Below are 16,115 nucleotides of genomic sequence, written 5' to 3' on the forward strand. Positions count from 1 at the left end.
TAGTTCTACAGGGCAGAATTAAGATGGCTGAAATAGACCAAGCCCAAATCGATCCAATGGTCAAGAACCCATCTTTTTGGCTAGTCCAGACAATGCAAGTTTCCCTAGCTCGGTCTAGTTTGCATAGACAAGGAGTCATTAACTTCCTCACAAAATCCAGATCACCGTTCAGAGAGGCCTCAGCCAACACAATTAGAAGCTCTTTGCCATGAAGAGTGTAATCATTAATACTATAACCTGCAAGGCACACCCCATCATTGAGAGCTACCTCCAGAGGGGCTTCCCCATCGTCAGCCTTTGAGAGAACCTTTGTTAAATTCTATTGGAATCCTTCTAAACTAGGTGTGTACTACTCATTTGCAGGGGTGACCTGCCACCCACAACCCTTATAATTCCATACCCCTAATGGGTTGTACCTTGTTGCAACATGTCATGACCCTCAAAGCACAGTAAATAATAGGATTACCACAGCCTCGTTTCCCTATGGAAAAAGTAAACATTCATGAGGTTTTTCCACCTGAATTATTTCCTATGCTATATTATGGATAGGTGATTAATTTTTATGGAGGGACCCTTGCAGTACTGAACTGCACTAAGCTCAACATAAATGGGGACAGCTACCTTGTTTAGGGGGCCCAAGAAAGCTGTCAGTAGTAACATCTAAAGTTAGTGGTCTAAATGTATCAGCTCAAACAACATTGTTAAATATGGGACAACTTCTTTATGCCATGGTGAAGGTAAGGGAATAATTTTATGATTTACGCCAATGTTTCTAAATAATAGTCAAAATACCATAGCTATGTTGGTGAAGAGACATTACTTTGTGGAATTGTTTTACAGGAACCCTCTCTTTTCTTTAATTTTTTTATGATGATATTTTTGCAACAAATCTGCCACATGTGAATACACTTTAATTGTTAATTTGTTAAATTGTTAATTTGACTGCTTGGAATAAATCGGAGTTGGGAGTGAAAGTTTACAGTACACATCTGTAAATATTTGATCCTCATGAATCATCAAAACAAATGTGGCCCAACTATAAGGGCTTGTCCACACACAACGGAATTGCTGCAGACATTTTTTGCAGCAATTCCGTTGAAAGTCAAAGGCTTTCCGATAGCGGCAAAAACGCACCATTTTCTGTGTTTTTTGCGGCAGAAAATGGTGCGTAAATTGCTGTGTTTTTCCCAATGTTAGGAGATGGAGACATCTCCTATGAAAAACTCAGCAATTCTGCACACTTTCCGTAGCAGGAATTCACATGCTGCGGTCCGAAAATTACACACCACAGGTCAATTTGAGCTCGGAAATTTTACGCAGCATGTGGATGAGAGTTGTTAAATCTCATCCACTATGCTGCTACTGTATTCTGCTGCTTTTTTTCCGGCCAAAATTCCGGCCGGAAAAACTCGGCAATTCCGGAACGTGTGGTCGAGCCCTAATGCAAACAAATTCAGCGAAACTGCCAGCATATTGCTTAACAGTTAATCGCATATTAAGATGGCAAAAGTACCAGAGGTCAATGGTGACTAAGGGCCGGTTCACATCAGCGTTGAATTTCCGTTCAGGGGTTCCGTTGGAGGTTTCCATCGTGGAAACCCGCAACGGAAAGTCAAACGGAAACCACAGCTTCCGTTTGAATCACCATTGATATCAATGGTGACGGAAACATTGCTAATGGTTTCAGTTTGTCACCTTTCCGGCAGGTTTCCGTTTTTTCTACGGAATCAATAGCACAGTCGACTGCGCTATTGATTCCGTTGAAAAAAACGAAAACCTGCCGGAACGTTGACAAATGGATACCATTAGCAATGTTTCCGTCACCATTGATGATGCAAACGGAAGCTGTGGTTTCCGTTTGACTTTCCGTTGCGGGGTTCCACGACGGAAACCTCCAACGGAACCCCTCAACGGAAAGCCAACGCTGATGTGAAGAGGCCCTAATATATCTAACATATTAATAAATACACAGAGACAGTGCGTTGGGGTTACACAGAGGTCAGCCACAACTTTAATAGCCAAACTTTATCATAAAAAAACGATAATAAACTTTTTTTTCTGTTTTGTGATATATTGTAAATTTTTGTATAAAATTAGCATTAAAGAGGCTCTGTCACCAGATTCTCAAATCCCTATCTCCTATTGCATGTGATCGGCGCTGCAATGTAGAGAACAGTAAAGTTTTGTTTTATTTTAAACTTTCATTTTTGGCCAAGTTATGAGCTATTTTATATATATGCAAATGAGCTTTGAAATGGACAACTGGGCGTGTTTTTATTCGTATGTCCAACTGGGCGTGTATTGTGTTTTTAACTGGGCGTGTTTACTTGTTTTACTAACTGGGCGTTGTGGAGAGAAGTGTATGATGCTGACGAATCAGTGACAATCAGCATCATGCACTCCTCTCCATTCATTTACACAGCAGCATCGTTCTTACCAGAACGATGTGCAGCCACATACACAAGTGTCTTGATAATGAATACGCATGACCTCCAGCCTGGACGTCATGTGTACTCAGAATTCTGACACTTCTGAATCCTTTCTGTGAGATTTCCAGCAAGGGAAACGAAATCTCGTTTACCTCGTAATCTCGCGAGATTACGCGCGGCTTGCTGGAATCCAGCGGCTTGCTGGAAACTGCGGCAAAAAACGGCCCAAATCGCCTCCTATTGATTTCAATGGGAGGTGAAGGTGTTTTTCACCCGCGAGCGGAAAAAAAACGCTTGCGGGTAAATGAAGCTACATGCCCTTCTGGCATTTCCGTCTCTGACCTCCCATTGACATCAATGGGAGGCAGAGAAAGCCTGAAGGAATTTCGAGGCAGATTTTTCTGCCTGCAAAAAACTGTGTGAACAAGGCCTAAGTCCCATTGTCATTCAAAGGAGCTTATCCTCGGCTTTTCCATGCAAAATAATTACCATGCTACTTATTGTTGTGGTGGATTTCTTATCATGGTGCGGACAAAAATACACGTGGAAATTTTTTCATAGCATGTGAACTCGGTTGCGGAATCCTCATATGCATGGGATGCAGAATCATCCGCATTTCATCGGAATCCGTATAAAATCCAACATGTGTAAATGAGGCCTTAGGGTGAGTTAAAAAAAAACTCTTGTTAGGCCAAATGCACATGATACTTACTACGTGCAAATTTGTCGCGGGTATTTTTGTGCTGCAAATCCGCAGTGTAATACAGTACCAGCGAAGTAAATGAGATCAAGAAATCTCATCTACATGTCACAGATTTTTTTCTGCACAAAAATTGACCTGCGGTGCGTATTTGAAAATATGATACATGTCAATTTATCTTGCGTTTCCGCTTGCGAATTGTTTCTGACTAGTTTAAAAAAAAGAAAAAAATCTGCAGCATAAAACCTGCACCTATTTCCGCATCAAAATGTAAAAACCACACCTAAAAATGTATCAAAAAACGCACTACTAGGTGCAGATGTTACCTGCGGAATTACCTGCGGTTTTGATGCAGATTTTGTGCACCAAATTCCTCAATATGTGCGTGAAGAATTTGCTAGGGGGTTTACAGCAAATTAACCCTTTACATTGTAAAGTATGAAATACGTTACAATTCTGCAACATGATAGGCATGCAGCTGATTTAAAAATCAGCAGCACGTCCTAAATTCCATGCAGATTTTTTTCTGTGCACGTGCATGGGGTTTTGAATACCCCATTCACATGAGTTAGGGCTTATTCAGACTAACGTGTTAATCGTCCGAGTGAAGGACGTTTTTTTTAATGGCCGTCACATGGCTGCATGTATTTCTATGGGGCTATTCACACGGTCGTTGCTTTAACGGACCGTGTGAAGGGCCTGTAAAAAATAATAGGACATGTCCTATTTTTGTCAATTTTCATGGACCCTCAATAGACTCAAGTCCGAGGGATCTGTGAAAACGGGTCCCGCACAAGTGCAAATCGGCCGTGAAAAACGGCCGTTATTCACGGCTGATTTCACACACGTTCGTCTCAATATAGCCTTATACTGTAATTTGTATTGAATTTTCAATGCGCAATCCGCACCAAAAATAGGAGACAAGTAAGTGACCTTATTCAGACGTCCATGTTCGGTCTGTGATATACGGTCTGTGTATCGGCCATATTTCCCGGACCGACCACAGTTCAGGGAGCCGGGTTTCCAGCATCACAGTTATCTATAATCATAGGAGTCCCGTCCTTCCCGTGGGAATACCGTCCCCGGTCCCGTACTGAAAACATGATTACAGTATGGGGCAGTATTCCCGCGGAGAGGCAGGGACTCCCAGCAGCATTGATAACTATGAAGCTAGTCTGGCTCCCTGAATTGTAGTTGGCCTGGGACAGAACACGGCCGTCTGAATAAGGCCTTAGTCTAGTTACACAGTGTGGTCAAATCCCATTTTTTTTGCCCCAATTTTTGCTAAATCGCGTCAAAAATGCAATTTGACCGCACTGTGAGAATATAGCCTAACAGCACTATTTTTTCATGTTTTGTACCCTTTTTTATGCAATTTTCATAATTGCGACACAAATCAAGTGGTTTTGCCGCGACTTTTATATAATTTCGAAAATCACGGCAAAAAACACTAGGGAAATGAAAAAAAAAGAAAAACATTTTAACATACTTTATATATTCTACAAGTGGGGTCAGGAGGAATGGGAAGCAGGTTGGAGAGTGGGGGACACTCACCAGCCTGCAAGTGCAGTCGGCTGTGTAGAGAAGGACGTGTCTGGGGGGGCGGGATCTCCACACGGAGCTTCTGCTTCTCTTCTGTAAGTCCTCTTAGGGCCCCAGCGTTAGTTACTTCAGAGTAAGGAGCGGCCTCTATTACATTATATAACATTGCAGGGTCCGTTCCTTCCTCCAAGTGAATAACGCTGGGGCCCTCATTCAAATGTTTAAAGTGTAGCTAAACGTTTAACGAACTTCTGACATGTCATAGTGACATGTCATAAGTTTTGATTGGTGGGGGTCCGAGCACTGAGACCCCCACCAATCGATAAAACGAAGCAGTGTGAGCGCTCAGCCGATATGTCTGTGTTCGGCTTTTTCCAGGAAATTAGTGTATCGGAGTACAGGCTCAATAGAAAGTCTATGAGCCCGTATTGGGATACATTAATTTCTGGAAAAAGCCGAAGACACGAAGCGGCTGAGCGCTCACACGAGCGCTTCAGATCCTTTTTTCAGAGATTGGTGGGGCTCCCAGTGCTCGGACCCCCACCAATCCAAACTTCTGACATGTCACTATGACATGTCAGAAGTTTGTTAATCGTTTAGCTACACTTTAAAGTTGCTGAGAAGCGGGCGGTCCCCTATTTTTCCATCATTGTGGCCGGGCCCCTGACAGCAGTAGCTGTAGTACTGCCCTGATGTAGCACACAAAGTAAGAAGAGCGCAAAGTGCCTCGTTGTTTAACCTAATGTGGGGACAACAAGAGATCTCTCTTAAAAACTGAAGTTTGGAGTACTTTAATCTTAGAAAACTGAGTTGCACATGACCGAGATCGGGCCGTGAAAAACGGTCCGAGTGTTGGCCGCATTTCCTGGCCCGACCATGGCACAGGTGAACGGGACTCTTGGCATCATAGACATTTTATGATGCTAGGAGTCTCTGCCCCCTGCTGCTCTGTACTGTATCATTTTGTTCAGTACGGAACAGCAGTTCTGTGTGGAGGCAGAGACTCCTAGCATCATAAACGTCTATGATGCCAGGAGTCCCGTTCACCTGTACCGTGGTCGGGCCGGGAAATACGGCCGACACTCGGACCATTTTTCACGGCCCAAACTCGGTCGTGTGCAAGACAAATAAGTGTTCTGCTACTATTGAAGCCATTGTATATGAACCTTATTTATGAAAACTAGTGCAGGCAAAACTAAGTAGTGTTGCCAATAGATTTCAGCTCATCGGTTTTCATAAGACCTTTTGTGATTTTTGCAAAGGTTAAAGGCAAAGGTCAAAGGGTTGATGGCTACCATGCTTGATTTTCATATGACTCTATAATATGTTGAATCCCTGTTAGTATAAATCCTACCTCCATTCCTGGTATATCTGTTATCTGCAGACAATTGTATACCCATCTACTCAGTACAATTTATTTTACTAATAATTTAACTTTTCTAGTTAAAATTGAACTATTTGGTGAGCTATAACTACAAATCAATGTAGTTCATTTAATGTTATTCTTGTAATGGAAAAATTCTAGCGTTTGCAGAATAAGGAAATGGAAGTTCCAAAAGTAGATCTAGCGGTTTTAACTTTCTATGATTAATGATAATCAACTATTTACGGCGCCCGTATCACACTTGCCTAAAACCGACTTTCTGTCACAAATTTATAATAAAAAACTTTTTGGGAAATATTTTCATAATTGTAGGGTGTATTAATCCACCTGAATCTCTAGCAGAACCTTTGCTAGGGGTTAATATAGGAGATAGGTGCAGGGGCGTAACTAGGAAAGACTGGACCCCATTGCAAACTTTTAACAGGGCCCCCTCCCCTGGGTGCCACACAACCCCCCCTTGTAGATAGTGCCTCTCTGTAGATAGCGCCATACAGCCCCCTGTAGATAGCGCCATACAGCCCCCTGTAAATATCGCCATACAGCCCCCCTGTAGATAGCGCCATACAGCCCCCTCCCTGTATATAGCGCCATCCAGCCCCCTGTTGATAGCGCCATCCAGCCCCCGCTGTAGATAGCGCCATACAGCCCCCTGTTGATAGCGCCTTCCAGCCCCCGCTGTAGATAGCGCCATACAGCCCCCCGCTGTAGATAGCACCATACAGCCCCTACCTGTAGATAGCGCCATACAGCCCCCTGTAAATATCGCCATACAGCCCCCCTGTAGATAGCGCCATACAGCCCCCTCCCTGTATATAGCGCCATACAGCCCCCTGTTGATAGCGCCATCCAGCCCCTGCTGTAGATAGCGCCATACAGCCCCGCGCTGTAGATAGCACCATACAGCCCCCCTGTAGATAGCTCCATACAGCCCCTACCTGTAGATAGCGCCATACAGCCTCTCCTGTAGATAGCACCATACAGCCCCCCTGTAGATAACGCCATACAGCCCCCCTCCCTGTAGATATCTCCATACAGCCCCCCCTGTATATAACGCCATACAGCCCCTGTAGAAAACGCCATACAGCCCTCCTCGTGTAGACAGCGCCATACACCCCCCTGTAAATATCGCCCTACAGCCCCCCCGTAGATAGCGCCATACAGCCCCCTCCCTGTATATAGCGCCATACAGCCCCCCTGTTGATAGCGCCATCCAGCCCCCGCTGTAGATAGCACCATACAGCCCCCCGCTGTAGATAGCACCATACAGCCCCCCTGTAGATAGCTCCATACAGCCCCTACCTGTAGATAGCGCCATAAAGCCTCTCCTGTAGATAGCGCCATACAGCCCCCCTGTAGATAATGCCATACAGCCCCCCCTCCCTGTAGATATCTCCATACAGCCCCCCCCTGTATATAATGCCATACAGCCCCTGTAGAAAACGCCATAAAGCCCACCTCCTGTAGACAGCGCCATACACCCCCTGTAGATAGCGCCATACAGCCCCCTGTAGATAGCGCCATACAGCCCCCTCCCTGTAGATAGCGCCATACAGCCCCCCCTCTGTAGATAACGCCATACAGCCCTGTCAACGCAATCATGGGCCAAAATATATTAGACTGAAATTTTATATATGAGAGAAAAGATGACACAAGAGACCATGCTTGTATGTTCAAAATCCTTCCCTGCTCTTTATTGATCCAAACAAGTATATAAGTATAATGACAGGAAAGGTGTAGGCTTTGATTTCAGCCAATCATCTACAATATGATAATGACTCTGATTCAGCCAATGAGAATATTTCAATGCATTATAATAATTCTTCACCCCTCAAGCCCCAGGTGGCCTGACCCTTGTCCCATGGGGAAGACACACATTTCAGATACACAAGTTAATGCGTCTACTTCTTATCTCACCAGAGAATGGAGACTGCAGATAAGATTAAATCATTTAAACAGAGCCCTTCTCCAGGGCTGAATCCCCTCACTCATGGTAAACAATGTCATTGTTCCAGACTCAAGGACGATCAGCACCTTACAAGAATAATAAACACAATCAACATAGAATTGCTTCAAGACAGCTGCTGACTTAGATTAACATATTACTTATTAATCTCAAGATGGCTCCTTCAGGCCAAAAGATAGATTCCAACTATCCAAAATGGACGCCTACCATACAAGATGGAGTCCATGCAAAATGTTATCTTTTAAACATATTCTAATCACTTTCACAAGCCCCCCTGTAGATAATGCCATACAGCCCCCCTCCTGTAGATAGCGCCATACACCCCCCTGTAGATAATGCTATACAGCCCCCCTGTAGATAGTGCCATACATCCCCCCCCGTAGATAGCGCCATACAGCCCCCCTGTAGATAGCGCCATACATCCCTCCCTGTAGATAGCACCATATAGCCCCCCCTGTAGATATCGCCATACATCCCCCCCATATATAGCGCCATACAGCCCCCCTGTAGATAGCGCCATACAGCCCCCTCCCTGTAGATAGCGCCATACAGCCCCCTCCCTGTAGATAGCGCCATACAGCCCTCTGTAGATAATGCCATACAGCCCTCTGTAGATAACGCCATACAGCCCCCCTGTAGATAACGCCATACAGACCCCTTCCTGTAGATAGCGCCATACAACCCCTTTAATGGCAGAGCGGGGAGATACCTCCCTGCTCTGCCGTAGTGTTCAGTGGTGTCGCTACTGCTGGCTACAGCCATAGTACCTGCTAGCAGAGCCTACGGCCATGGGGGGACCCCTGATGCCGTGGGCCCCGTAGCAGCCACTATGGCTGCCACAGCGGTAGTTACTTCACTGGATAGGAGTATTTCCCATAAAAAGGATTTATCCACATAAATATTTTAGCTGCCATCATACCTGCCAGCTCTAAATTGTCTATAAGTAAAGCAGCGCCCAATATAAGCTAAACCATACCCAAGCTGTGCTGACATGTACACAGTTAAGTGGAACTAACAATTAATTGTTTCAATAGATTTGTTTGTAAGCCAAACAAGTCAAAGGAAACATTATGTACTGAATAAGAGACACTTGAAAAATGGCTCCTAATTTTGTGCAAGGCACTGCAAAAATCATTTTTCTCTCTAGTGTTATAAACCTTTGGCCACTCCTGTGAAGTTTGTACTATTTGGACTGATTCTCATAACCTCAGATTACATTGAATCATCAACATGTTCCGTTCTGGTGTTTCTCTCTTGCTGCTGCCGGTATGTCTCTTTAACACAGTTTCTGCTGGAAAAGTTTTAGCCTGGCCAACAGACGGCAGTCATTTTTTAAATCTGAAAATAATCCTGGAGGAACTGGCACATAAAGGCCATGATGTTACTGTGCTAGTTCACTCAGCCATTATGTTTTCGGGTACTGACTATGTCTCACCTTTGAAATTTGAAAATTTCTCGGTTCCGTTTACAAAAGAGAAGAATGAAAAGTTTTTGGATGACTTTTTATTTTTTTGGATATATGATACACCAAAAATGTCTTATTGGAAATTCTATAAAGTGATTAAGAAGTTAATGGAACAACAACTAAAAACAGCAGAACTCGTGTGTGATGGTGTAATAAAGAATAAGTTGCTTTTGAAAAAACTCAAAGAGAAGAAGTTTGATGTTGTGGTTTCAGACCCTTTGGCACCATGTGGGGAACTTCTTGCTGAGCTTCTTGGAGTGCCCTTTGTCTACTCCTTTAGGTTCTCAATGGGCAACGCAATGGAAAGACTATGTGGACAGCTCCCAGCGCCATTTTCCTACGTTCCTGGTTCTATGGTGGAGCTCACTGACAAAATGTCTTTTGTAGAAAGACTAAAAAATATGAACTTTTATTTTTTTCAAGATATCTTATTCCACCTACTTTTAGCAGGACACTGGGATGGTTACTTCAGTGAGGCATTAAGTAAGTATGAATGGGAATTAGGACGTGAGTATGAATGCCTTAAAGGCTCTTTTCACATTGCATGTGACGTACACGTTTGAAATCTGCCACTGAACATATACCCTAGATGTATGGGCTCAGGTGCAACTGCAACCTCTGCACCCCCTATAGTAACGCCCCTGACAGTATGCCTATGCAGCTGCATACATCTGTCATTGGCCTCTATTCTGACAAAAAATAGCGCGTGATATATGTTTTTTTTTTGTAGGGCCACGGTTTTAAAATGCGTAGTTGACTATGCTTTTCAAAACAGTTTAAAAAAAAAGTATAATTGTCATGTCCCTCGACTTAGGTTTCTATTCACTGTCATGTTATGTTATATGCTCCTATTGCAGTTGCTTTGCTTTATTTAGTTTGTCCCTGCTATCTCCCTGTAGCTAGGCTCTGAGGTAATAGCTCCTCCCTTCTTTCTGTGCTTAGTTGTCTTTCCTCATGGTTCCCATACTGTGTAGTCATCTCCTGCTCAACTCTGGCAAAATATCATCTTTTCACCTGCTGGTTTGTGTACATTACAAGTATTTCAGCCTGAAAATAAACTTCTCTGGAAACTTCCCACGTGCCTCTTCAGCTGAGTTGACGCTATCTGACAGTGTCTTGGTGTGAGTACCGGTTCAATACAGACATATACAGTGAGATTGTCTCAAGGGCCCTACAACTTACAGCCTGGTCATGGAGTCAGAATAGTGAAAAGATGCTTTATATATCTGCCAGATCCAGCTGTATAGTCAGTGTGCAGCTCCTGCAGAGATAGTCACAGACAAGCAACTGCCTGCAGAAGAAATCATCAGTGTGTGTGACCCCACAGCATAGACCCTTCTAGCAAGCTAGCACCCCCACCTCTGTATTATCCACATCCTGTCTGTGGGGTGTCATGTCTGAAGAGAACATTGCACAGTCTTCTCAAGGTGAACAGTACCTACAGTCAGAAGAAAGTATGGATCCTAGTCTGCAGTACAGTGAGAGAGCTAAACGCTCTGCTAAGCCTACATGGAAGGTTACAGAGAATCTAGAAGGTGCAAAACATGAACTTTCTTCTGCTGTCTCAAACTTCTGGCAAAGATTGCTGAGTCACATCTCCACCATCTCACAGCCTGCTCACAATGTTTCACCACTAGAGGGAGCTCTAGAACAGCTTTGTACAGCATATGAACATTATTCACTGAAAAGCCAGGAATATGTTGGCATTTTGAAGAAACTTAATACAAAGGATTCTTTAGAAGAATTTGAAAGCTTCCAGAAACTTAATTTGGAACGAGACAGCCTAGTATGCAAAATTAAGTCTAACACAGAGGCAAGAATCGCGCAATTACAGGAAACGTCGTCTCGCATTTCTAAGTCTACCAGTCGTTCAAAACTATCTTCTAAGTCAAGATCTTCAAAATATTCCACGCTCAGCGAACAGCTCATAAGAGCGCGGGCAGAAGCAGAGGCTACTAAAATACAGGCCGTCTTTGCGCAAAAGAAGGCAGATATGGAAGCCGATGCAGCGCGCCAAAAGGCGGAAATAGAAACTTTAAACAAACAATGCGAGCATGCCACAGCTATGGCAAGGTTAAAGGTTTTAGAAGAAGCTGCCAGGGGAAGTGAAAGAGACAGCATCAGTGTATGTGAAGTGGAGGTAGAAGATCCTCTTAAGCGCACAAGAGACTACGTACTAAGCCAAAACAGTGAACCTGTGATTGCTGCTAATGATCCTGACAGCGCAAATATTTCTCCAGAGCAACGGGGCACAGATTCTTCTGCAGCATTCTGCATCCAAGGTCAGTACAATGCATTACCAATTTGTCATCCTTACCTTTCTCCACATACCACATTGCACCAGAACCCTGCACCTCAGCAAGCTCATTACACAGACGCCCAGGTGAAATCCAATATGCTAGCAAGTCACCAGACTCCTGACAACCACATAGTTCCAGTTCCATGTGTAGCTAAACCTATGGACTTTAAACTATCTCCTGGATTGAACGCCCGTGCAGACCCGTATTTCCCTATGTCTCTTAGCCAGAACACCGCAAATAATACGATCAGCACTACTCAGCCAGCAATACTCTGCCCAAAGTCAGAGAGAACTGACATGACAGAGTTTGCAAGATACATGGTTCGCCGCGAACTTACTAAAACCGGCCTCACAAGGTTTGACGACCAGCCTGAGAACTACAGGGGCTGGAAATGTGCCTTCAGAACCGTTATTAGTGACATTGGCATTACTGCTGCTGAAGAACTAGATCTGCTGATCAGGTGGCTCGGTCCACAGTCTACAGAACGTGTCAAGAGATTGAGATCTGTCCACATTGAGAATCCAACTGCAGGCCTCATCGCTGCTTGGGAGAGACTGGAACAAAGCTTTGGCAGTCCTGAAGCCATAGAGAATGCTCTGTTTAAACGGCTGCAAGGTTTTCCAAAAATATCTGGCAAAGACAATGAAAAATTCCAAGAGCTCAGCGACCTACTCTTAGAGCTCCAGCTGGCCAAGGCAGACCCACACCTACCTGGCCTCAGTTACCTAGACACAGCTCGTGGGGTAAACCCAATAGTTTCCAAGCTGCCGTACAATATTCAAGAAAGGTGGACTACACTTGGGTCGAGATACAAAAAAGAAAAGCAAGTCTCCTTTCCTCCATTTTATTACTTCTGTGAATTTATCAGGAACATTGCAGAATCCAAGAATGACCCAAGCTTTACCTCCAGTGAGTCCAGTGGTCCTGGTTCACCCCATCCTAAGTACGACAGCCCACGTTCTAACTATAGAAACCACAGAGGTCCAGTGTCAGTGAAAAAGACTGATGTCCTTCCCACACCCTCATCAGCTCCAGACAAGTACAACCAAGGTGAAAAGATTGAAAATCCTAATCGCCTATGTCCTATTCATAAGAAGCCACATCCTCTCAAGAAATGCATTGGCTTCAGAAAGAAACCGCTCCAGGAACGCAAAGAGCTTCTAAAGAAATTTAGGGTATGTTACCGATGTTGTGCGTCTACTGAACATTTCGCTAAAGACTGTAAAACTACTATTAAATGCATAGAGTGCGGCTGTGAGGACCATGTGCAAGCGCTCCATCCATCTCAATTCAGTCCTGCTCCACCTGCACATTCCACTCCTGCGATAAATCATGGCGGGGAGAATGCAGAGCAAGCAGCAAATCTTACTACTGTATCTTCTTCATGCACAGAAGTCTGCGGAGACGACCTTTGCGACAAGTCCTGCGCAAAGATATGTCTAGTCAACGTATACCCCAAGGGTCAACCGGAAAGGGCCGTAAAGGTGTATACCATCCTGGACGATCAGAGCAACCGTTCACTCGCAAGATCAGAACTCTTTGACCTGTTCAACTTAAAAGGAGATGCTTACCCTTACACCTTGGGTACTTGTAGTGGCATTACAGAGGTCTCCGGAAGAAGAGCCAGTGGACTTATAGTGGCTTCTCTCAACAATCAGGAGATACCCTTACCCACACTTGTTGAGTGCAACCAGATACCATCCAACAAAGATGAGATTCCTACGTCAGAGGCTGCTCTTCATCACACTCATCTAAGGGCTATAGCGAAAGAAATACCAGCCCTTGACAAGAGTGCAGAGATCCTACTTCTGCTCGGTAGAGACATTCTCAGGGTACATAAGGTACGCCAGCAAATCAACGGACCACATGATGCTCCGTTTGCCCAACGCCTTGATTTAGGTTGGGTTATCATAGGCAACGTCTGTATAGACAAGATGAAGAAGCCTACCAAGATTTCCTCATTTAAAACTCACATTTTGCCAAATGGTCGCAACACTTATTTTCAGCCATGCCCACACCATTACTGGGTGAAAGAGAAGCTGAACAACAGTAAGTGGCAGCTTGACCACCAAGATAATATGAACACATTCCTGTCCTGGGATGACAGTCTTGGAGCAACAGTGTTCAATTCTACAAGTGAAGACAATAAGTTGGCACTTGCAAGAGAGGATAAAGAATTTCTCAAGGTTATGGACAAAGAATTTGCTCAGGATGAGTCTAACAGCTGGGTAGCACCTTTGCCTTTCCGTTCCCCAAGACCAAAATTACCAAACAATCTACAGCAAGCAGTTTCGAGATTTTCCTCTTTAAAACGCACCCTAAAGAGGAAACCAGAGATGGAAAAACATTTTGTAGACTTCATGCAAAATATATTTGATAGAGATCATGCAGAACCTGCACCACCACTAAAGGAAGGAGAAGAATGCTGGTACCTTCCATCCTTTGGCGTGTATCACCCTCGCAAGCCTAATCAAATCAGAGTGGTGTTTGATTCCAGCGCTCAGCATGAAGGCGTTTCTCTAAACAACCTGCTCCTCACTGGGCCTAACCTAAACAACAACCTCATAGGAGTACTCATCCGCTTCAGACAAGAACCTGTTGCAGTAATGGCTGACATCCAGCAAATGTTCCACTGCTTCATTGTCAAGGAAGACAACAGGAACTACCTCAGGTTTCTATGGCACAAAGACAATGATGTCAACAACAAGGTCACAGATTACCGGATGAAGGTACATGTCTTCGGCAACAGCCCCTCTCCTGCTGTAGCAATCTATGGATTGAGAAGGACAGCCCAGGAAGGTGAGAAGAGGTATGGATCTGATGCTCGTCAATTTGTTGAGAAGAACTTCTATGTAGACGATGGACTTAAATCCTTACCCACAAGTGAAGAGGCAATCGATCTCCTCACCAGAACGCAGGCAATGCTGTCTGTAGCAAATCTCAGACTTCACAAGATTATCTCTAACAGCCAGAAGGTAATGAAAGCGTTCCCCTCTGAAGATCATGCAACCAACTTGAAAGACCTCGATCTTGGTTCTGATGTTCCTCCTATACAACGAAGCCTAGGTTTGCTGTGGGACATTAAGCAAGACACATTCACCTTCCAAGTGTCAGCCAGTGACAAACCTTTTACCAAGCGAGGAGTTTTATCTGTTGTGAACAGCATCTATGATCCTCTTGGCTTCATAGCCCCCGTCACCATTCAAGGCAAGAAATTGCTGAGACAGTTTACCACCGAGAACATAGACTGGGATACTTCTCTGCCTATTGAGAAACAACAAAGGTGGAAGATATGGAAGGAGTCTCTGAAAATATTAGAACAACTCCAAGTCTCACGTTGTTACGTTCCCAGCTCTCTTTCAGCTGCCATCAGAAGAGAAATACACATTTTCTCTGATGCGTCTATCGAAGCCATAGCTGCAGTAGCCTATCTGAGAATCCCAGGAACCAACAAGCCTCACTGTGGATTTGTCCTGGGTAAGGCCAAACTAACCCCAAAACTTGAGCTTTGTGCAGCTGTGCTAGCAGTAGAGATTGCTGAAGTTATTAAAAACGAAATGGACATTGCAATTGATTCATTTGCTTTCTACACAGATAGTAAAGTTGTGCTTGGTTATATATACAACCAAACAAAACAATTCTATGTATATGTCAGCAACAGAGTAGAACGCATTAGAAGTTTTTCTACTCCTGGGCAGTGGCAGTACATCTCCACTGACCTTAACCCAGCTGATCGTGGAACAAGACCTGAACCGGCAGCAGGCCTATGTGACATGTGGTTGTCACCTCCAAGATTCTTGTATGAGGATCCCTGTTTAATTCCTACCAACACCACCTATGAGATGGTGGATCCCGAGTCTGACAAGGAAATCAGGCCTACAAATACCACGCTTTTCACTTCTGTAATTCCAAAATTGAAGCTGAAGTCACATCGCTTTGAGCGCTTCTCAAATTGGTCATCTATTGTGCGAGCTGTTGCTCACCTAATTCATATCGCTCACTGCTTTGCTAAGGACACATCAGAGTGTCATGGCTGGCATATCTGTAAAGAACACCCTACTGTCGCAGACATCGAACATGCTGAAGAAGTCATTACCCGTTGTGTGCAACAAGAAGTATACAGTCAGGAGATTGACAATATTACAAAGGGTATCAATCTTTCCAAGAGCAGTGCACTCTTTGAACTGAATCCAGTGCTTGATCATCACAAATTGCTGAGAGTGGGCGGCCGTATAGTGAGATCTGATCTAAGTAGCAAGGAACAAAATCCTGTCATTATACCAGGTCGGCATCATATTGCTACACTATTGGTCCGACACCATCATGAAAGAG

At 44.2% G+C, this 16,115-nt stretch overlaps 1 protein-coding gene across 6 annotated transcripts in view; it reads left to right on the forward strand.

Annotated features, from left to right (window-relative positions):
• Nucleotides 1-16,115, forward strand: part of LOC142758968 (UDP-glucuronosyltransferase 2A2-like) — a 279,898-nt gene that overhangs the window by 217,507 nt on the left and 46,276 nt on the right. The window contains exon 1 of one of the 6 annotated variants that reach the window (XM_075860751.1): nt 9,230-9,966. The exons of the other annotated variants lie outside the window; for them this stretch is intronic. Within the exon in view, the coding sequence (XP_075716866.1) occupies nt 9,249-9,966 (718 nt within the window). The 5' untranslated portion in view covers nt 9,230-9,248. Of the gene's footprint in view, nt 1-9,229; nt 9,967-16,115 lie in introns of those variants that run through there. 6 annotated transcript variants of the gene reach the window in all.

Source organism: Rhinoderma darwinii, chromosome 1 (assembly GCF_050947455.1).
Source record: "Rhinoderma darwinii isolate aRhiDar2 chromosome 1, aRhiDar2.hap1, whole genome shotgun sequence".
Classification (NCBI taxonomy): domain Eukaryota; kingdom Metazoa; phylum Chordata; class Amphibia; order Anura; family Rhinodermatidae; genus Rhinoderma; species Rhinoderma darwinii.